General features: G+C 39.2%; 3 protein-coding genes across 3 annotated transcripts in view; 2 read left to right on the top strand and 1 right to left on the bottom strand.

The window, feature by feature from the left end:
* On the top strand, positions 1-5,208 carry tomm7 (translocase of outer mitochondrial membrane 7 homolog (yeast)). The gene is made up of 3 exons (XM_079570743.1): positions 1-155; positions 775-823; positions 4,887-5,208. Exons 1-3 carry the CDS (start codon positions 53-55, stop codon positions 4,900-4,902), a joined length of 168 nt encoding a protein of 55 aa, XP_079426869.1. The 5' UTR covers positions 1-52; the 3' UTR covers positions 4,903-5,208.
* A 728-nt stretch (positions 5,209-5,936) lies between these two features.
* LOC306973460 (interleukin-6-like) lies at positions 5,937-7,125 on the bottom strand (the record flags this gene model as incomplete). The annotated part of the gene is made up of 5 exons (XM_079570384.1): positions 5,937-6,137; positions 6,214-6,357; positions 6,421-6,516; positions 6,843-7,018; positions 7,110-7,125. 5 exons carry the CDS (start codon positions 7,123-7,125, stop codon positions 5,937-5,939), a joined length of 633 nt encoding a protein of 210 aa, XP_079426510.1.
* A 10,385-nt stretch (positions 7,126-17,510) lies between these two features.
* rapgef5a (Rap guanine nucleotide exchange factor (GEF) 5a) overlaps positions 17,511-23,052 on the top strand; it is a 36,809-nt gene continuing 31,267 nt past the window's right edge. The window contains exon 1 of the mRNA XM_079570601.1: positions 17,511-17,988. Coding sequence (XP_079426727.1) covers positions 17,845-17,988 — 144 coding nt within the window. The 5' untranslated portion in view covers positions 17,511-17,844. The remainder of the gene's footprint in view (positions 17,989-23,052) is intronic.

Below are 23,052 nucleotides of genomic sequence, written 5' to 3'. Positions count from 1 at the left end.
TGCTGCTTCTCCTGCCCTTGTGCTGCGGCGTTGAGGATCCCCAGGAATACACATGGCTAAACTGAGCAAAGAAACTAAACAGCGGCTGCAGCAGCTCTTCCAATGCAGCCAGTTTGTCATTCGGTGGGGCTTCATCCCCACAGTGCTATACCTGGGTTTGTACAATTGAACTATAAAACTTACGGAGCGTGTACCGTAGAAGACTGAGCTAGTGCTAGCTGTTAGCCAAAATGCTAATTCAGCTCATTTACATATTACAACTAGTTATGCGTTCATATTGATCCTCCTTACGTTGTCTTGATTACTCTTGCATACTTTGAGTCATGTGTATATTGACATTAAAGTAGCTAAACGCAAATACTCCTGTTATTAGATTTTGATGCCAGCCAAGTTAAAACACAGACCATTTATTTTCAAGTTCTGGCTCCTTGCTTCAAAATGTCATGGCTTTATGGGAAGTTAACTGCTGCATATACAAGCAAGATCATCTTATTTTTTTTAGTTTACCTCTTCATCATGTCATCAGCAAAAATCACAGAATGACTATATGCTGTTCGTGTTTGTTCTGTTCCTTAGAATCCATTGCATCTCCTTTCTGTGACCTCACCCCGAAACGAAAAATGGGAAATGACTTTTGCTTGTTGCAGTGACTAAAGTTTTTGGATTTCATCAGCTTCAGTCTGGCTTATGACTAGTTTTCTAGGAATGTGTCTGTTAAATATGCTAAACATTTGTGTGTGTTAGATATTCAAAACTTAATTCTTGTTGTTTCAGGTTTTAAGCGAGGAGCGGATCCTGGCATGCCTGAACCCACAGTCCTGAGGTAGCAATTCAAATTGAACACACATTTTTATTTTGTTTATATATATATATATATTGATTATAATAGATTTATATCAATGCACCATTTAATACTAATGCAAAAAGCTTGAAGATAGGAGGAGATTTGAGGCACTCCGGTTAACTAAAAGTCCTTTATTGAATGCCGACATGTTTCAGTTGCATGCCGGCCTTCTTCAGGACATTTAATAACTGCAACTGAGCACAGGTGTGGTTAAAAAGAGAACTCACAGGGTATCCGCGGGGTCTTAAAAAGTCTTAAATCCATGGTAAACTGGTCTTAAAAATTAACGTTCAATGACCCAATTATTTGCGCACAATTTACTTTAAAAAGTAAACAAATGCATACAAAACTAAATATCTGCTGTTTTCTTTCATTCAGTCAATAATTGTGAGTAATTATTTAATCTCAATATTCTTATTATGGGATAAGGTTGTTAAAACTTGAATTTCGAAATGACAGTCATGTACTACATTTAAGAAATCTAAAACACCCCTACACTGGTGGACCACAAAGGGAATACAAATATTAAAAAAGCATATGTAGAGGCCATACCTTGTATATTAATGTGATAGTCTTTAAGATTGCAAAGTGAGGAGAGATGGAGTGAAATTTTAAAGTAAACAATCAAATTCCAGAAAGCCCTTCTTAGTTTGAAAAATGAGGATACTAGACTCTGATCAGTTGCTGAGATCCGGGAAGGAGGGACTTTTTAAAGAATAATATATATATACAGTGCCTCTCGAAAGTATTCATACACCTTGGACTTTTGCACATTTTGTCATGTTTACAGCCCTAAACATAAAGATTTTATTTTGATTATTTTACTGAACGTTCACACACAAGTAACAGACAACTGTGAAGTGAAAGCAAAATGATACATGATTCCGTTTTTTTCAAAAAATAGAAAAGTGGGGCTTGCATAAGTATTCATACAGCATTTTCTGAGTGCATTAAATTGCCTTTATAACATTCCTAATGACTCCAGAATGTTCACACCTTGGCCTAACGGTTAAATAGAGGCCACCTGTGTGTAATCTACTCTCAGTATAATTTCAGCTGTTCTTTTAGGCCTCAGAGCTATTGTCAGAGTGTATTGGTCACTGAACAGCATAATGAAGGTCAAGGAGCACCAGAGAGGTCAGGGACAAAGTTCTGGAGAAGTTTAAAGCAGCATTAAGTTATACAAAGATTTCCCAAGATTTAAACATCTCCCGGAGCAACTGTTCAATCCATCATTCAGAAATGGAAAGAGTAAAGCACCACTGCCAACTTACCAAGACGTGGTCGTTCACCTAAACTAACAAACTGAACAAGGAGAGCACTGGTGAGAAATGCAACCAAGTGCCCCAAGTTAACTCTGGAGGAGCTGTGAAGTCCTGCCGCTGAGCTGGGGCAATCTGTATATGGGACAACTATAAGTCGTACTCTACACAAATCTGGCCTTCATGGACGAGTGGAAGAAGAAAGCCATTATTGAAAGGAGGCCATAAGAAATCCCGTTTGAAGTTTGCTAGAAGTCATATGGAGAACAGATCCATGTGGAAGAAGGAGCTTTGGTCAGATGAGACAAAAATTTAACTTTTTGGCCCAAATGCAAAACGTTATGTAAGGAGCAAATCTGACACTGCTCATGGTCCTGAGTGCACCATCCCCAGTGTCAAATATACGGGGGGGAGCATCATGCTGTGGGGCTGCTTTTCCTCAGCGGGGACTGGGGAGATTGTAAGAATAGTTGGGAAGATGGATGGAGCCAAATACAGGGACATTTTGGAGGAAAACCTGCTGGAGTCGGCAAGAGAACTGAGGCTGGGGCGGAGATTCACCTTCCAGCAGGACAATGACCCGAAGCACAAAGATAAATCTACAATGAAATGGTTCAATAAAAACATATTAATGTGTTAGAATGGCCCAGTCAAAGTGCTGACCTAAATCCTATTGACAATCTGTGGAATAATGTGAAAACTGCTGTTCACAAACACTTTCCTTCTAATGTGACAGAGCTTGAGTTGTTTTGTAAAGAGGAATGGGCTAAAATGTCAGTCTCTTCATGTGCAAATCTTGTAGAGTCAGACCCCAAGACATGCTGCTGTTATTGCAGGAAAAGGGGGTTCCACAAAGTATTCATTCATGCTGTATGAAAACTTATGCACGACCCACTTTTCACTTTTTTATTTTTTAAAAAAATAACAGAATCATGTATCATTTTACTTTCACTTCACAGTTGTCGGTTACTTGTATGTGAACGTTCAGTAAAAAAATAAAAATAAAATCTTTATGTTTAGGGCTGTAAACATGACAAAATGTGTAAAGGTTCAAGGTGTATGAATACCTTCGAGAGGCACTGTATATATTGTTACTTTACATCAAAATTTAAGATCAGGTGGCCAGTGTTGCATATTTTATATATTATTGGTTATACATTTACACTTCCAGACTATCACTTAAAGTGAAAATGTCACTATAAATGTCAAGGTGCCATGTTGTGAATAAACATACAAGATACAGCAAAGTGGAGCAGAAGAGCTCCACTTTGCTCTGGGAAATGTATTTATAAAATTCCACCTGCAAGGTCTTTATCCAATAGGGTTTTTTTTGTGCCACTAATGCAAAAAAAGCCATAAATAAAAAATTAACCCTGTATCGCACCCAAGCACATATTTTTTGTGCTCTTTGGAGTTTTATTTTTTGCACAACTCTTACATTTGTTATGCCAATTGAGTGACATTTTCCAAGGGGGTGTATTTTTTTGGCGATCTACAGTAAATTTATGTCATTTGGATTTTTATCCCATTGTAAACACACATTCAATAAATGACCTCCCATTGTGAATGCTTCAACATAATCATCAAAATTATAATAATAAAGTAAAGTAAATAGAAGTTTGACATGTCATTTTGCACGTATTGACTCTATATCATATATTAGTTTCACATTTTAACATTTTAAGTTATGTAAAAAAAAGAATTAAGGAACAGTATTTTTTTAAACTTTTTGTTTTATTTTGGTCTAACTCTCCTCTCGTCATACATATAAAAATAATGAACAGTTTTAACTATTTGAACCCTTTCATTGTCAACTTTTCTGTTGCAATGTTACTAAAATGGGGTTTCCACATTTGCTATCTGTACCCTAGCCTTTGTTTCTATGTATTTTAGTGGGTGTGTCACGGGAGGGTGTGCCAGGCGTGTTGTTTTAAATGTTGTAATCTGTAAAGCACTTTGTGATACCTTTCGGTATGAAAAGCGCGTTATAAATAAAGTTTGATTTGATAAAAATGTATTGCCCATTAACTCCATAGACTTGCATTGTAATCACTATTTTTTATTTTATTTTCAAATGGCTTCTGTGGGGTGTGGAGACGGACTTAGAATTCCAATATGACAACAAGACCATTTAGGGCATAGAAAGTTGTGATGATGGACAAAACATGCACTGTTTTCCTCTTGCCACACTAGGTAAAGATTACCACATGGTGGAAAAAATGTGTCAGAGCGTTGATTTGAAGAAACTGCAGAAACTTCTGCATAATTTGGAACATATGCAGAAGTCTGAAATTATACTTTGAATTTGTTTTATAGTAGTGGTTTGAAAAATGGTGATTACTATGCAAGTCTATGGAGTCAAAGTTGTAGTGGTCTGGGCAGGCATTCACATTAAACTACATCCTCCTAAACCCTGCAAGCATTTAAATAAATACAGTGGAGATTGTATTGTTTCAGAAAGTTGTCAAATGTTGACCACGTCCCCCAAAATGTATGTTGTCTGGTTGAATTAATGAACTTTGTCCAGCTTTAATGTAGATGTCAATCCAATGAGCCACTGTGAAAGACCTTCCAGCACCTAATGATACCAAAGGACTGATGTCAAGAGTCCTAGTATTTGCAGCTGTTAAAGGCGCATTGAGAAGGCTGAACAAATTTAACACTTCATTCCAAAAAACTATTCACCTCGAGGCACTGAAACTTACAGTGAAACAATCACCACTTTGAACATCACAGTTACTGCCTGGCACTGACCCAGTTTAAATTGTTTTGTTTTCTAGTTTACTTTGGGGTTGAAGATCTTCACTTTGCCAAAACACTGTCTCACTTCCTCGAGTGAGAAGCTAAACATCTGTTGGGACTGATATGGAGCGGAGGAGACGGACTGGCCTCATTATGTGAAGTGTTTAAGTGTTTCTTTTAGGAATAAGTCATTCCATGTATTCTTTTTTTTTGTTATTTAATTTTGTGACCTCTCTCCAGTCTCTCCTGTTTGTCTGAGACCAAGTATGAGTCAGAAAGATGTAATTAAAGTATATTACAATTCAAAGATTGAGAACTGGAGACAGAATGTTATATTCAGGAAATAAAAGTATATGAAAATTATACATGTTTACTCTTAAGTTTTATAATACATGACCGTGCATTTATATTTATTTATTTGTTGACCTTTATTTAACCAGGAAAATTCCACTGAGATTAGTAACTTCTTTTTCAAGGGAGTCCGGCCCCAAAGGGGAACCTATTTAAAGTGGTAGGGGAGTACCCGGAGGAAACCTACGCAGACATGAGAAGGGGTAGACTGGCCATAGGTCCATTCTGGAGGAGCACAGAAGGGCTGGCTTGAGGGCCATCAGTCTGTAAGAGGTTGCTGCTACCCGGCCTTGCAATTGCACAGCGAAGCACCAAAAAAAAAAGAAAAAAAAGATCTATATTACATTTGTTTAACAGCTCTGTTGTTCATTGGTGACACAGCAATTGTGCAATAAAAATTAGGCCTATTATAAATTGATTTCAAAATATGTCTTGTGGACACGTATGTTTACACTAACTTGGGCCGGGCTGGTCAGAGTCCAGGGCCTTTTTTTAGTCCCAGTCCGCCCCTGGACATGAGGAGAACATGCAAACTCCACACATAAAGTTATTTGTGAGTTATTCAAATAATTTTAATTTAAGTTCCAACAAAATAAATGCACAAAAACATAATTTATGTTAAAATACAAGTGGAAAAATTAAATATCAATAAATATATATTATTTAACTTAAAACAGTTTCATATTCAAGTCATGCAAGCTATTTTTGGAATGAAACTGCCAACTAACAGTACATCGTCATAAAGACAACTTCCGCTGCTGCTGCTTCTTCTCTCTGTCTTGGATCTCTCTTTGAATGTCTACGAGAAACTCGTGCAGATTTTTTAGAATGTTGTGTGCAAACATCTTGCTGTAGAAGTCGTTTAAGTGATTCACTTCTTTCAGCAGAGTGGCCTCCTGGTCACTGCTCAGGACTTTGACTGCGTCAGGTTTTCTCATCTGTGGGAAAGAAAACACTTGTTATGACAGAAGCAACAGATGCACATAGAGGTTATGTGTTTAAAAATGTAAGAACCTTTGCTTTAGTTGCATTGATCAACGGGCTGCTAAAACTCTTGGCGTTAGGCAGGACTTGACTACGTGGGTACACCTTCTCCACATGTCTAAGGAAAACCTGATAAACGAGCAGGCCCTGGGCCAGCCTCCTCAGGCACCCCTCCTGAAGAGACACTTTTTAAGTATGTGTAAATATGATCAATAAAACTGAAGGGGTAAGACCTACCATGTTTATCGATGTGTTCTGACAGTTCTCTGGCAAAGAAGCAATGTTGTAGTTGTCCACTTCATATCGGCTACGCCCTGGGAATTCTGCCTCAAACTAAAAGAAAAAAAGTACAGTCACCTCTTAAGTTATACCGACTTATTTGTAGGGGTGCATCATTTAGAAAGACATTTATTATTTTACTAAAATATGGGGAAATGTATCAAATATAAGTGAATGTGAATGCAGTGGTGCACTTCAGAACATTACTGTTACAATACGTGTAATTTCACTCATTAACATAAAACTTCAGCACTTTTACCTTTACTTGGGTGAGATTTGAAAACATTTTACATCCTAGCCCTTAACATAGTAATGTTGGTTCCTGTTGAATCAGTATCTGAAAGGTAAGGAGAGTAATGTAAGGAGAGTAATGTCCTTACCTCTTGTTTGTATCGCTGAGTGGCACCGTGCAGTAAATCCCACAGCGGGCTACTACCCAGGAGTTGTGAGCCCCCGTCGTCCCCTTCTCCTGAGGGCTCCTCTGTGGGGAAGTCTACGGGCGCCCCAGCAGAAATGTCCAGAGCAGCCAGCATCAGCACCATGAGCAGAGTGGCACCTGTCAGAGTAGAATGAATGAATGAATGGGTGAATGAATGAATGAATGAATGAATGAATGAATGAATGAATGAATGCCAAGATATACTGACTTGTTTTAGAAGCCATGGTTTGCAGAAGATCACACTCAAAGCTGACTGAAGTCCAGGAGGGCCACTGCATAAGGCAGTTCCCCGTCTTACTTATACCCTTCACACTGGAGGAATTTCCCAACACCCAATGTGCGTCTTCTGGTGTGGTGAGTTCATTCAGACTTCAAAATGTGAGATCTGATCTATGTAAATGGTAAAAATGCCCATTGACACTAAGTAACAGAAATAAAATCCCTATTATGGATTCAGTCAAATCATCTAATGACTGTCCAATAATTTGCCTTGCAAAACAACACTGCAACAGAAGATTTGTCTTCTTTTTTTATTTTTTATTCTGATGAACAAGTTTGAGGTTAAATGCGAATAACAGCGATGTGGTGATACACTTAAAGTTGCCGACATTGAAATTCAAAGACTAGTATACATGCTCTAAATATGGAGTATGTGAGGGATGGGTGAAAAGACTTCAGATCTTTAGTGGGATTCATGACATTAATTATTCAACATTTATTGCCCGCCTCTCAATCTCAATTTTGTTTGTTGTTGAAAATGCAATCTATTATTATTCAAAAAGTTCTTTGCGAGTTATCCCAGTCATTTCAATTAAGTATAAAGATACGAGGCACAAGTTATGTTAAAATACATGGGGAAAGGAAATATTAATAAATATCATGTATTATCTAAAACATTATCAAATCAAGTCAAACAAGCCATTTCTGGTATAAAATTGTCAGCCAATAATTGCCAAGGTTAAAATTCTGGACCACCACATGTTAAACTAAGTATCAATATCAAGTAAGATGTATTTAAAATTAAGCTCAGTTATATTTACATTGTTAGCATTTAAAAAAAAGGTTTTTTGTGTTAAATGTTGCACGTCTCACCGAGAAAAATTCCTAGTTTGTGAACCTGTTTACAAACAATGGCAATAAAAACTATTCTGATTCTGATTGTTATTCAAGCTCAATTTATAGATCTATGCAGCTGAAATTAAAAAAAAGGAAAGAATTCCACACGTGTCCAGCAGAGGGCACTGATTTAATAAAAGGATATAAATATAATAACAGGATTTAAAATAGCATATTATCGCCATGTGGTAAATGGTCAGTCTGCCCCAGGGCGGCTGTGGCTACAATAGTAGCTTACTGCCATGGAATGTGGAGTGAATAATAATGACTTCATGTAGCACTTTGAGAAACATGTGACACAGGCTGATGAAGCACAATAAGTGTAAGCCGTTATTTATGAGGCCACAGTCCTTTACAATGCGGCCCGCGACCCGCCGGTGGGGCTGCATTTCGGCCCTCGACCCAAACGTCTTCAACCCCCCTGGGCACACTATCAATATTATCCTTTTTTTTTTTTTTACTCAAACACTTCCTTGAAATCATCTCGGGACCCTTAGCTCAGTGCTTGCGACCCACAATTTGGGAACTACTGAGCTTAGATTCACTACATCCTGTGAAAGTAATTGACTCATCAAATCCTTCTCTCTCCATTTGATGTCAGTGTAAAACAAACTCATGCAGTTTTTATCAAAAGCTCTGATTAATTTCCTCCAGCAGATTTTTCTCTTGCTCAGGACTTTGATCAGGTTTTGTAATCGAGAAAAACGACTATGACAAGAGCAACAGATCCACATACAGGTTATGTGTTCAGAAATTATAGAACCTTTTGTTTAGTTGCTCTTTGGGTTGGGCTGGACTTTTTCTCATAGACATGTGGAGACATGTCTATATAAAATCTTATGGAATCTGATCTGACAATCAGGCCCCGGACAAAGCTCCTCAGGCAAGTGTAAAAAATACACATAATTAAAGCTGCAAGCGGCATCGAACGGCCCTACCTCGATTACTGCCCCTCTGTAACCCTACAGACGTTCACATATATATGCTGGGCACTTGGGCCAAATAAATAATATTTTATACAATTAGCCTAACACTGGAGGAATTTCCAATACCCACAATGTGTCTTCTGATGTGGTGAGTTGGGATAAGGTGATGCAAATGATGGAAATGCCCATCCTCACAAGCCACAGAAATTAACCCCCTAATCTGTATTCTAAATCCAGCACTGCAGTGAAAAAGTTTTGGTTTTGTTGTGTTTTATTATATTATTATAAGAGTTAATACAGTTATGATATCTGCTGTATATATATATATATATATATATATATATATATATATATATATATATATATATATATATATATATATATATATATATATATAGATGTGACTGCAGAAAAAGGCAATTGTCCGATCCAGTGTGAAAAGTGGTCAAATTACAATCAGACTTAGACGTTAGAATAGGAATGAAAATAAACGTTTAACACAGATATTAATGGTATACTATTAAGTTGTTGGACTCCTCTCGTGTGTGTGTGTGTGCTACAGCCTGCTGCTGTTTATTCAAGGAATAAAATTTCAGTGCCATTCATAACATTAATAAGAAAGAAAATATCAAAACCAATGGGTAAATGTTTAGTTCTGTCCTTCTGGGCTGTGGGCATTTGCAAAGATATAGATTGATATTATGAAAATCAATGTGAAAGTCTCCTATCAGAATGCAGTGCTCTAGTTTGACTAAGTAATAGAATATGTTACAAAATACATTGTAATATTCAGTATTCTGTAACGAAAAACAATTTCAGTGTATTGTCCTTTTGGAAATTGGATAATAAATCAAGCATAATTACAGTGAGACTAACCTTTAGAATTTGTTTTCTGATTATAAAAGGATTTCATTTAGATATTGGTTTTAAAATAAAAGGGGAATTTCCAGATTGTGTCAGAGACCCTTACATTTACCACTTACATCAGATACTCTGCTATATTTGGATTGTTGTATTTAGGGAAGTTCAATGTAGTTATTTATGTTCTCTCTCAAAAGCTCATCTAGTTGTCCCAAGTAAATGTTTGTGATCCATTCCTGAATCCTACCTTTACTTTTTTCATGTCTGAGCGTAATCAGAGTACAGTGATTTCTTAGGCTTTGAGGAAGGAAGCTGCTGTTGGCTTGGATATTCCAAGGCAAGGCCCTGTTTCATGAGTCCTCAGGAACTGACGTATTTCAGTATCAAGGAAATGTACGTCGAAACATATATGACAATTTGTTTGATGGAATTTCGTATCTCACGTGTTTCTGATTTATCCTGTTTTCTGTCATCATTCCTTCTGAGTTGTCCAGTATTTGTCAATAATGACTACACTGGTATGTTCAGTGGCATCCCATTATAGCAACATGCAGAGTGTAACCACATCCTCTTTCCCTTTCACATAGCTGAGAGTAATATTGGGGGAAATGTAGTTTATTTAAATGTTTCCACACTGTAAAGTTGTAAACGGATATTGTGGTGGTGGGGTTCCCATTCAAAACTTTTGTTCACTTTTGCTAATGAATTATTCAGTAAAGGAGAGACCGTCATAGTAGGCTTTGAAGTTAAGTTGTTTAGGGCTATTTATCCAAACGATATTGTGGCTCAGCAGGTAAAGTATTAAAGGCCTCTCGAGTTAAGATCATGTAAAGGCTGTTCCAATCTCAGCCTTGTGGGTTCGAGCCTTTCAATCAATCAATCTATCAAAGTTTAACAGCACTTTACAGCAACACCAGGAGGACCAAAGTGCTTCACAGAAAGATAAAACACATTTTAAAAACACCAAAAAATGACAACCTAGACACAATTCAGTGTGCTCTGAGTATTAAAAAGTTTAAAAAGACGAGTCTTTAATCTGGATTTAAAAAGGGACAGGTCCGTGAGAACACACAGACTGAGGGGCAGGCTGTTCCACAGTTTAGGCGCGGCAACCACAAAGGAACGATCGCCCCACTGCTTGTACCGGGACCTGGGCACGTCCAGAACCATTTGATCGGCAGACCGGTGAGCTCTGCTGGGGCGATGTACGGTCAACAACTCAGTTAGATTTGACGGAGCGAGACCATGGAGGGCTTTAAAAACAAGCGTCAACATTTTAAAATCAATCCGAAAACTGACCGGGAGCCAGTTCAGGGAGGAGAGGACATGGACTCCTTTGACCACTGGCTGTGTGTCCCTTTCACTTACGGCTGTCCAGAACAAAGCCTACAGGCAACAGTTCTTTAATTATCTGAGATGAAAACTAACTTTTTTGAAATTTGGAAAAAGCAATTATGATTTTACAACTAAAATGCTCCAATTTTGGAAAACGTATAGAAAAAGCACTAAGAGTTAAACAGGGCACCATGTGAATTGTTAGTCAATAGTTATAGTTATGAACAATGACTGCCCAAAACAGGAAGAAAGGTGCTATATAAATGGCACCATTTATTTATGTGAAAAGCATTATAAAAATCCTTCAAGTAGTAGTAAACCAAAATCTATAAGAAAAAATTCAAGAATATCTGCATTTTTCTGTTCAGTTAGTTGTAAAGACTTGGAAAAATGTTTGAGCTTATTCCTAAAGTGGGTATATTATTTACATAAGTAACAAATTGTTTTCATCATTTGAGTATGTGTTATTTAAAATGAAGATACAACAATCTGCCATACTCTATATTGTTATTCATAAACCGCCCCAAAATTGTTCTTTTATAGATGAGTTTTCTTTTTTATTAATTTCAATTGTGGCAACAGAAAACAGGGGTCAGAATTCGACTTCTTGATTATTACTGGAGATCTGAATGTGCATGTGGATGTACTGAATGACCGGCAAACCCAAAAGAACCTAATGCTGTCCTAGAAACATTTGGTTTAATTCAGCATGTGTCTGCGCCGACTCATAACAGAGGACACACATTGGAAATCGTGAATGTTGTTGATGTTGCATTATCTGATCATTTCTGTGTTTTCTTTGAACTTTCTGTTGCACCCAAGCCAGCAGTTGGGTCTTCAGTGGTCCAGAAAAGACTCATAAATGATAAAACAAGGTCACAGTTTATGGATATGATTAGATTTGAAGATTCCCCCCTGTTCAAATGTTGATAATTTGTTGAGCTTTTATACATCAGGTGTTTTAAATGACTTGGACTCTATAGACCCTGTTATGGTTAAAATGGTTAAAAATAAGCAAAAGGCGCCATAGAGAAATGAAGATTCGGTCAGGGCACATAAAAGGGAGTGCCAGACAGCCAAAAGAACATGGCGCAAGTCAAAGCTCCTAGTTTATTTTTAAATTTACAAAGAAAAGTTACACATGTTCCACCAGACTCTACGTAGAACAAGGGAGAGGTATTTCTTGGAAATAATTGCAGATTATCACGGTTTGCCACGGTCAGCAGACGCACAAACCCTCGAGTTTCACTGCCCCAAGAATTCATTTCTCCATCATCAAGTGCAATGAGTTTGCACATTTTTTTGAGACAAAGTTCAAGCCATTAAAATGTTATTAACTCTTCACTACAAATGGTAAGATTTCAACCAGTAGCAGACCAAGAGCTAACACATTTTACACCGGTCACTAATGACAGAGTGGAAGATATTATCTCTGGTCTGAGCTCAAGTACATGCTGCCTGGATGAACCTACTAGATTTTTAAAGTCTGTGCTGAGCAGTTTATCACAACAACTCGCGTGTTAAAGCTAACCCCTCACTCCAGTCTGGAGCATTCTCAAAGGCCCTTAAAACAGCTGTCATTTAGCCACTGCTGAAGAAAAATGGTCTTGATGTGACAGAAATTAACAATTATCAGCCTATATCAAATCTGCCCTTTATAGGAAAAGTCTTGGAGAAAGTGGTCTACAGCCAGCTTACGGAATTTATTCTTGTAAATAGGGTTTCTGATGTGTTCCAGTCGGGCTTTCGACCCTCTTACAGTACTGAGACGGCCTTGATCAAGGTGATGAAAGACATCAGGCTAAATACAGATGCAGGCAAGGTCACAGTTTTAGTTCTGCTGGACCTTAGCGCTGCGTTTGACTCTGTGGACCATGGGCTCTACTAGAGAGGTTAAAAACCTGGGTGGGAATCTCTGGAAAGCCTCTCAAGTAGTTCAGATCCTACTTTGAGGACTGAACTTACTATGTCGGGATGGGAAGCTGTGTCTCTGTGGGGTTCCCCAGGGGTCAATTCTAGGGCCCCTCTTGTTCAATTTTTACATGCTTCCACTGGGCCTATTGATATTCAGTAATAACGTGTCCTATCACAATTACGCAGACAATGCGCGGATCCATGTTTCAATTATACAGTTTTACAGTTTTAGTTTTTATTTAACTGGAGGAAGTTGTTTTGCATTCACACACTAATCTGTCTGATACAATGACACAGAGAGGTTGTCATTGGTCATCTTGAAATGCTTTCACTGGGACCGAAAAGTCAAGTTAGAAGTCTTGGGTAATCATGGACTCAGACCTGAATTTTAACCGTCATATTAAGTCCATTACATCAGAGGGCCATTACCACCTAAAAACACTGCCAAAATTTAAAAAAAAAACAGGTTTGGGGGATTAATTCATGCATGTGTCTCCAGTCGGCCTGTTCACTGGTCTCTCTAAACGAGCTGTTAGACAGCTGCAGTTTATCCAAATGCTGCTCCTCGAGTCCTGACCGGAATCAGGAAGAACGTCCATATTAGTCCAGTGCTCCGGTCTCTGCACTGGCTTCTGTTCTGAACTGTTGTTCAGAGAATAGAATTTAAAACAGCTCTGCTTTGGACGGACACCCAAGTTCATCTCTGATATGTTAAAGCCATATGAACCACCTCGGGCCCTGAGCTCCTCAGGGAGGGGTCTCCTGGTGGTTCCCAGAGTCCCCACCAAACATGGTGAGGCTGCGTTTCAGTTTCACGCAGCAAAAGTCTGGAACAGCCTCAGTGAGGACGCGAGACAGGCGTTAACCCTGACTGTGTTTAAGTCCAAGCTGAAAGGACACCTTTTTACTGCTGCCTATGGCAATTGATTGTATTTTCACAAATTTTAATATATACAATACATATTTCTTTCATGTATTTTTTAAAGTGTGTGTCTGGTGTTGCTGTGAGGCACATTGAGTTGTACATGTCCATGAAATGTGCCATACAAAAAATTGAAATAAATCCCCTTGGACTGAAGTTATCTCTGGAAATAAAACTTTGTATTAAATCAAAGGAAAAGAAAAGATGCTCAGGTCCTTATTCTTTGAGTTGGTTGGGTATCTTCTGTTTAAAATATGACTACAATGCATGGGTCATCGTTTGGCTCCCTCCAAATTTGGTTGCATTACACACAAAGATGTTCCTTAACTGGCCACTAGAAGGTAGTAAAGGGCACGATGTCTTCAAGCATTTGAGACCATACCTTGAAATAATACCTTGAAAGTCAATGTTCTATTAATGCACTTGTTTCATTTCGGGGAGTTATGTGGTGTAAAATGATGTTAGAGTCAGAGTTTCACTGGTAGTCACATTTTAAGAGATAAAAAAAAAAAAAAATAGGGGATATTGTTTTAAGTTTTAAGTCATGTAAGTTTCAATAACATTCATAATATCACAACATATCTTTATATTTATGATTGATTAAATTATTTCTATGATACAGTATTTACTAAGAGCCATAATACATTGCAGTTATTGCATTTCACCGAACTTTCCACTTGGTGGCAGCACCATGACGAAAAAGTGCGAGCATCGAAGTTCAACTCGCAAATCCCTTGAAGTAATTTCAACATACATAAACAAGTTCATTCTACATTAGAAACACGCCTATAGGATCTATAAGCCTATAAACAACTTGTGCAATAATGTTGCTTTCTCTCTGTTGTGTTTTCTGTTTCTTGCTGTCTCAAAGGAAGAAGAATAGTAGGCGTCACTGACCGTTGCCACAGACACTCTTGAATATTTAATCTGCAGAGCATGTTGCAGTGGGCCTGGATGAGTGTGGATGACTGATAACGTGGGAATTTTCGTCTGTGTGTGAGGGGAAAACGGCGCTGCATTTATAGACTTGGCCGATGTGTGGTGACAGTTTTGTGATGAAAGGCTCTGCTGCACCTATGGTAATCGGCTTGCTATCTCGAGTCTAGTCCCATACTCTGGCCCTTCTTTGGCTTTCTTTGTGCTACTTTACATCCCTTTCCCCCACCCCCTCCACACAAAATCATTGATCTTCTTCTCCTGTGCGTCTTCATGCAAATCAGGCGTCCATGCCACAGAGCGCGGGTTGGTTCATTCAAATACAGTGCGCTCAAGTTAGTTTGGTTTTGCTGTGTGCGCAGATGCGGCGGGTTGATCAGTGGCTGGTCGTCTCGTGGTGCCCCTTGGGAGCAGCAGAAGAGCATATTTCATCATACACCGAAGAGCATACTGTAAGCAAACACCATTGGCTACCCTGCACTTTTGCCTCTTCAGCATTTTTTTCTATTCCATTTTATTGTGGCTGTCAGTGGAAATCACAATACATGCATCTTCAAACAATAGAACATATGCATAGTGTATGGATCTCTACCTCTTTCTAACAGCTTATCCAAGACATTTCCAAATCACACCTAAAAACGTCTAAAGGCTGTGTTTATATATGTGCTCTATTGACAGGACAGCACGTGGGTTAAAGGGGGTGAAATATAGCCTGGCCTGCCAGCCATTCCTGCTTTCTGTGTCTGTTCAAAAGCATGACCTGTCATTTGTAGAGGAACGGAAAAGTGTGTAATCTGGATGGTCAGGCTATGTGAAAGGCAGGGAGAGGTATTTATCAAATTGTAAGAGCCAAGAGCCTGCCATAGATGAATGACCATCAGCAGCCTTAACCACTGGACAATCGGCTGCAGAGGTAACTGGCCACAATATGACTTGTATCTTTGAGAAATATTTCCGTGGCTTGAGTCAGAGTGCAGCATCTGGCATCTGCACATCACTGGAGGAAGCATGCAGTTATTGCTGGTGTAGCCTACTTCAGGCTAGAATATATTATAGCCTTAAAACACATTAAATTACCACTACAATGAAACATGTCATTTAGAAGTACACTGGCAACATTAAAACATGTTATTTATTTTGGGGAATTTAGTTTTATTATAACTCCAATGTATTAATGAATGAATGAATGTATTAATCCAACATTACAGCTGTATCAGAGTCGAACAACCAAAAAGTCTCCAGTTTATCCGTTGCACAGGCTGTTGGCATAGACAGTGTCACTGTTAATCTGAGTCCCAGAAAGACCCAATTATTCCAGATTACACACATCAGACAGACAGCCTCATATCCGCACTAACTCAGTGCACTCACAATGCACTCCAGTTGAACTCAGCATCAGCATCAACCCCTCAATTTTTAGTAAACTTGTAACTTAGTAAACTTTGGACTCTCTTCAATAAATCATATATACTTTCAAATGTGCCTGCCATCGTACTATGTGCTCTTTGAAAAGCATAAAACCAATTGGTTCGTGTCTTGTGACTATACTTTTCTGCACAAATAAGACACAGTCAAATTCCATTATGATGACACAACATATATATACATATATATATACAGATACATATATACATATACGTATATACATATACACACACATATATATATATATGCAGTTCATTTAGCATTGATTTTACTTTGGATTTCCATCCGTAACCAGCTTTGCTTTACCAACCTCTTAACCCCCGCCTTTACCGTGCTGCTTTGCTCCCGTTACCCAAATAAAAGCCTCTTGAAAAAAATTAGCGACAAAAACAAGATGAAAACGCAACAAAATAGCCAAAAAAGTAACAACATGAGGAGAAAGATCCTTTTAGATCTGTTTTGCGGGTCTTAGCTTTCAAATGAGGCACTGGCCTATAGGCTGTAAGAAGCTTTTAGATTTGGGTAAAGCCGAACTCGTGAAAATGTGCTCGGTTAAGGCGAGGGTGAAGAGGTTAAGATTATGGCTATCAAAAGATGTCACAGCAGAATAGTGTGTCATGCTTATCCTATTGCATATCCAATTCAAACCCAATTGTCTATTAAAGGCTCAATACCTGATATCTTGAAACTGAAGAGGTGAATTTCAATTTGTTAGTTGTGGTCCAAACAGTCTTAACTTTCCAAAAGCATTAATTTAATTTTTCCGCCACCTTTAAGGACACTGTGATTAATGCAAACAGCTACTGCAACATCTAGACAGTGAACGCATGATTGATGATAATGCTTTTTAATTCCATGAATGGCGCTCAAAAGTTTGTTTACACATGTCTGCTTTAAATGGGCTACAGTATAATGAAGGGAAAATATATTCTAGCCCTTTTATATATGGGCAAAGTCACAAATGTATTACGCAAGGTCAGACATTGCCACGAGTTTACAATGAAATCCTTTATTCAAAAATTGAAAACCAAAACTGAGATCTGCAGTGGCCACCCACCCCCCACACACTCTCTTTGTTTACCTATGGAAATTTGAACCAGGTAATGCGGTGACGTAGCCAAATTGAGAGCCTGCACTCGCGCCCAAATATCCAAACTGCCAGAGTAATGAATAGGGTCAAGTTAAGTGAACATTTGATTGCCAAGTTGCCATAGGTGTAAAGTGACGACACCAGCGTCTGTGTAGTGCACCTGTGACGCGCACACCCACAGCACACACGAGAGGGGAGCCGTGGGGTGGAGCAGGAGGGAAGAGTGCGTGGCGCGCGCGGTGCTGCTGCGGAACACACATTTCACGAGTCGGTTGCAGATGCAGGTCGTTGGGAGCGAGAGCGAGGCGGGGGGTAATGGCGCCTTGTGAGGAGCGTTCAGCCGCGGTAGTAGTCGAATCAGCGGGAGAAAAAGAAGAGGACAAGGGAGAGACAACTTGAGGAGGAGAAAGGAGAAGGCATGGAGGACTCGGAGCCCGCAGAGGACGGCTTGCTCGCGGGTTTACGCTGGAACAGGAGCGCGAGGGACCAGGCTCAACTCAAACACAAGATACGGGATTTGCCGGGGTTACTCAAGCACGGGCTGCACCTCAGGAAAAAAAGCGTGAGTGTGTGTTTTTTGTCCTCTGCGCCTGATATTTGCAACGTCTGTCCGCCTGTCCTTCCGTGTTCAATGTTTGATGACATTAGCGCTGGTTCATTTTGTTGTACCCCTGCCGCGTGGGGCTTTTGTTTCATATGCGCGTCACGACCCAGGTGTGTTCGTTTTGGCGACTTTACGCAGAGAGTCCTGCCGCAGTCCCCCGTCTCTGTCGCGCCGCGCGTCCTTTCCGTGTATTCTGGGATGTGTCGTGTGGGGTACATTCACGGTCACAGCAGTTTCTCCTCCTGGCCACCATCACCATACCTTCACATTACCGTAGTCAAGGCAACTCAGCCCCCACACTCGTACGTCCTCACGCACACACCTACGTAGGCTGCACAAAATCTGCTAAAAAATCTACACATTCACATAGGGATGAGTGTATTGGCTCAGGCTGTACAGAAGCTTCAGATAAGAGAGTTATTTTCTTTTCTTTTTTTTTTATCCAGTAAAAAGATGCACTGATATTGGATTAGTCATCTCGTTAAACTACAAGCTGCCTGACAACTTTATCTAGGCCTATTCAAACACAGCCATAACTCTTATATATGCTGAATAGTATAATGTGAATCACTACAATTGGGATAATTCACCTTTTTCTGGCATTAACTTGCTCATAAATAGGCTGACTAGAACATTTTCTCTGGAGCAATGTTTATCATGTGAGGTTTCATTTAGAAGCAATGAGAAGACATCTACCACGATCACAGTTTTGTGTAAAAACAAGTGACTATTTAAAGCTCTAAAATATCTTTGCAAGGTGGTGGCAAGTATTAGAGCAGGGACCTGTAGCTCAGGAGCTACAGCTCACCAGCTCTCTCACTGGTCAAAGGCTTTACACATTTCTACATTTGCTTGATGAGTCACATTAAATGAGCTGTTTTTTTTTGTTCTGAACATTTTGAACATGTACTGCAAACAATAAAGTAAACACAGCAAATTACAAGCAGCTAGAAAACTCAAGTTATTTTCTTTAATTGTGTTGAAATATCCCCTATTCTTCACAAAAGTCACATTTTTACATGTGACATTGAAGCTCAAGTAGCTCTTTGCCATTTTTGTAGCGTAAAAGTGGCTCAGCGAGGGGGGAAAAGTTGCCAACCCCTAGGCTCTATTAGCCTGGCCATCACCAGACAAACTATCACAAGTTATATTTAGTCTGGGGACCAGCAATTCATTTTCTCGTAAGAGAGGTGTGGTTTACGATCGTCGATAGCCGTTTATTGGGCGCTACAAATGTCTATCATGCGTCTGCACGTATAGCCCATCGTATCAGATGACGTATGACATACCCGCTGTAAACCTTCAAGCTAAACTATTTAGAACACGGCCTAAAGATTGATTAAAAGATGGAGTCGCTGCTGTCATGTTGGATCTGTAAATAGATGTTTAAAAAATATCCGTGAACAAACTACAAGCTTCCATATATCGAATAGTGCGTCATTGTCTTGCCGTCCCTCCTCGTTCTGTGATTGGTTCCCAAATCCATGCGAAAATTTCATGGTCCCCAGGCTGTAGTGCAGTTCGAAATGACTCGAGCGCACACAGCAGCCTGGATATTCCCAGGCTAGGGCTCTATAGCAAACAAGTTGTGCTCATGACTTTCCTGAATTTGTTGTCTTGATTGTAGAGCCAACATAACTCAATATAGGCCAATGACATGACCGAACAGAAAATCTCTGTTCAACTCAACAATTTTTGGTAGGAGTTAGGTCCTCAAATCTGTCATTTCAATCTTGTTTCTTTAAGTCTTTTCAATGAATAAGATCACTTTTTAATATTGAAATACAAGGTAAAAGCTATATATTATTATATATTACAAACATTGACCAGGTCAAAACATGCATCTTGTCATTTTAATTTAAAGGCAAATTTAAAAGCCTAAACCTGATGTATTTTTATACCAATGGATTGTTTTTTCTTCTTCATTATATTGTCATAGGAAAAGTCTGTAGGGAAAAAAAGTCATTTGTGGATTGTGAAGGCATCGAAATAAGCTGAAAGCTGAAACGGGTACAGGGCCTTTAACCGCTGTGTTATGAGTAAAATGTGCCATGTTCCTTGTCAGCAGCTTGCAATCACAGGTTTACATTAGACAAGACATACAAGGCAAGTCATTTAGCAACTTGTGCAACTGCTGTTTGTCTTGGGGGGTGAATATATCAAACAAGTAAAGAGTAAACAGTTGGTTTATTATTAGGGAAAACACCAGGAATCCCAGAAATCTTCTTTGTGCAAACACTCTTCTGAGCTCTATACGCTAAGCTCTATTATTACGTCACAGGAGCACAACCTGTTTTCTGTGAATGGACCGTATCTATGTCCAGCCATGTGAGGCGGCTTGTCTGTGTCACTAGTCCCTCGTTGGATGGTCATGACTGGGTGTGTGCTCTGGTGTGGAAGGAGTGCACCTGATGGCTGCTCACCGTGTCGTCGTTGGTCATCTTCAGTCATGTTGAAAGATTGCCAGACTCGTCCTTGAGCACTGCTTGGCCCAAAGGGACTAAAAATATGAAGTGTCTGATGTCTGTGGTGTAATGTCACTTTGCACCGAGGAGACGCGCTCCATGTCTAATGGTACCTGTTGTTATTGTAATTGACATTTAAATTGGTCACAGCGTAGACCGCGTTGTGTTTGAAAACATTTACTTCATTCTAATTCACCGCACACACTAAGGAGACAACAGCTAACCCACTGTAGATACAGCTCAGCGCGGTTGAAACATTTTAGCTTTATGTGCGATAATTTGTATGTTGTTTTAGTTTTATGCCTTTCTTTTATTCGGCATTTCAAGGCGTTATTGCTCCTGGAGTTGCATGTTGTTCCTTGCTCAGTTCTCATCTGAGCGTATCCAGGAAATTTCCCTCTTTCAAAGTGTTTACAAGTGTGGTGTGGGTGAGTGCGACAAGGCGTGGGCAAAGTCGTGAAAAGGTACAAAGTTCTGCGCCGACTCGTTTTCTCGCGCCTACTTTCAAGACAACAGCATTGCTCCTTCTGGCGCACAAATCTCGCCATACAATCCGACATACACTCGGGCATATGTGTAAAATCTCACATTATTTGCATGTGGAGGGAGTTTTTTTTTTTCATGACATCGCATCATGGTCCTGTTTGATGTTTTCTGACAGCTTTGGAGCAGCAAATGAAAGCTGTTGTAGTGAACCATCTGCTGTCTTTGGTTCCTGCCTGGAGCAGCCTCACCTTAAAGATCACATTAATGTGTGTTGTGACTTGCTTTGGTATTTAATTAATGGACCATTGTTGACTTTCGCTCGTCAAAGAGCTGCCAATCCTTGGTGAGGAGTTTATAAAAGGAAAAGTAGGCCTTTGTACTCTACATCACTGATGGGTTGCGCTTCCCTGTGAAGCTATTATTAATTACTACAACATTCCAGCATGCTAATTTAAGCCACTACCACGGCATATGAAAGTGCCATGTCCCTCTGAAAGCATCATTCTTTCAAAACGTGATTATATAGAGTCTCCCAGCTAATGTCTCGGAGCTTAGCCGACAATATTCCCATGGAGCATCTAATTTCAGCATCCTAAGTGCAACATAATGTGCAGCAAGTGATGGTTTTTATGCCTGCCAGCAGCATTTCACCTCCATAAATGCGATATATAGTGAAAGAAGTTGGATGAAAGCGAAAGGCAGAGAGACTATGATGCGTTTTAGGCTCTTGCTCCCCTGCATGTTAACGAGTCAACACATAAGAAATCAAGACTGGTTTGAGCAACGTTATGGTTTCTTAAAAGTAGTGCAACACGAAATGGCTGCTGTGTCTTTTGCCTTCTTGGATCATCAACGCATTTTGTGGCCTTCGAGCGTTCAGGAATCTACATATTGGCAAAGCTTACAAGATGTTACACATATCACACGCAATGATCAGACTTTCCTTTGAGGTTATTAATATGTGTCTATTCGCCCAATATTTAAGTACCATTTTGTTTAAAGCTAGTCTAAAAGGGAGCTGCAGTGTGAAATGTTCCTGTTGACTCGGACTGTTCCAAAGATGAGGTTGTCTGTAGATTTGGCCCGATGTATGAGGGGTCAGGGTGCACCCCATTCCTCATCTGATGTCAGCTGAGACGGCTCCAACCTCAAGACGATAAAGGACCATGAATAATACATGATTAGGTATTTAATGGTCACAGATGCAGACAGACTCAGAGGTCAGTCATGGTGCAGGCTGGACATTTGATAAATCCAAAGCAATTTATGAACCTAAGAGAATCCCATTCATTTCAGAATATCTTCATGTGAAATTGTTTATTTTATCCCAGTTTTTTCATCCATCAATATATTGCCACAATACTGTTCTTGAGATCTTGAGATTGACATTGTTTTGTAAAAAAAAAAAAAAAAAAAAAAAAAAGAAAGAAAAAAGGAAAAAAAAAGGAAGCTTGTTTTTAGTTTTAGTTGTGATTTTTGTCCAAAATTATTATGTTTTTGACTTGAGTTTCATTTTAAGGTTTGTGTGGCTCCGAAATGACAACACAGGCACGGCTTCTTAAAGACGGGCCGTGAAAACTGTTGGACAGGACATGAAATACAATTCTTTAGACATAGTCCAGACAAAGATAAAACAACTTGTTAAACAAAAAGGCTACCTCGTGGCCGCCTGCCACTTCGGAGGTTCTTGGGCAGCAAATATTTCGGTCTTGTGCATACTAAACAAGCATACAATAATTAGACCAATATACTTCACAAATATACAAATAATTAGACACAATATAAAACAAAATACCTTGTGCAGCTAGCTAATTGGCCTTGCTGCTGCAGATGGCTCGGTCAAAGTCTTTTGCATGTCTGGGCGAATGCAAATCTCGCAGCCTCTTATACTAAACCAAAAATCTCGCGATAGTTGCGGTACAAAAATAAAAAATACTCCTTTGGCAAATTAACGTATCTTATTTATAAAATGTAACATAAATTCACAATGTGAGTCACAATAAATTTCAACAAAAATATTAACCCTTAAAACAAAAATACTAAGTGCAAGTCCTTTCAACAACACTTACAG

This window comes from Gobius niger (genome assembly GCF_951799975.1).
Source record: "Gobius niger genome assembly, chromosome: 14".
Taxonomy (NCBI): Eukaryota; Metazoa; Chordata; class Actinopteri; order Gobiiformes; family Gobiidae; genus Gobius; species Gobius niger.
This window is presented reverse-complemented; position numbering and strand designations above follow the sequence as displayed.

What these genes read in the sequence shown, in the direction of transcription:
- tomm7 (XM_079570743.1), top strand. Translation starts at nt 53, where the DNA reads ATGGCTAAACTGAGCAAAGAAACTAAACAGCGGCTGCAGCAGCTCTTC. An exon ending in CCCCACAGTGCTATACCTGG is followed by an intron (nt 156 to 774) that starts GTTTGTACAATT and finishes TTGTTGTTTCAG; the next exon opens with GTTTTAAGCGAGGAGCGGAT.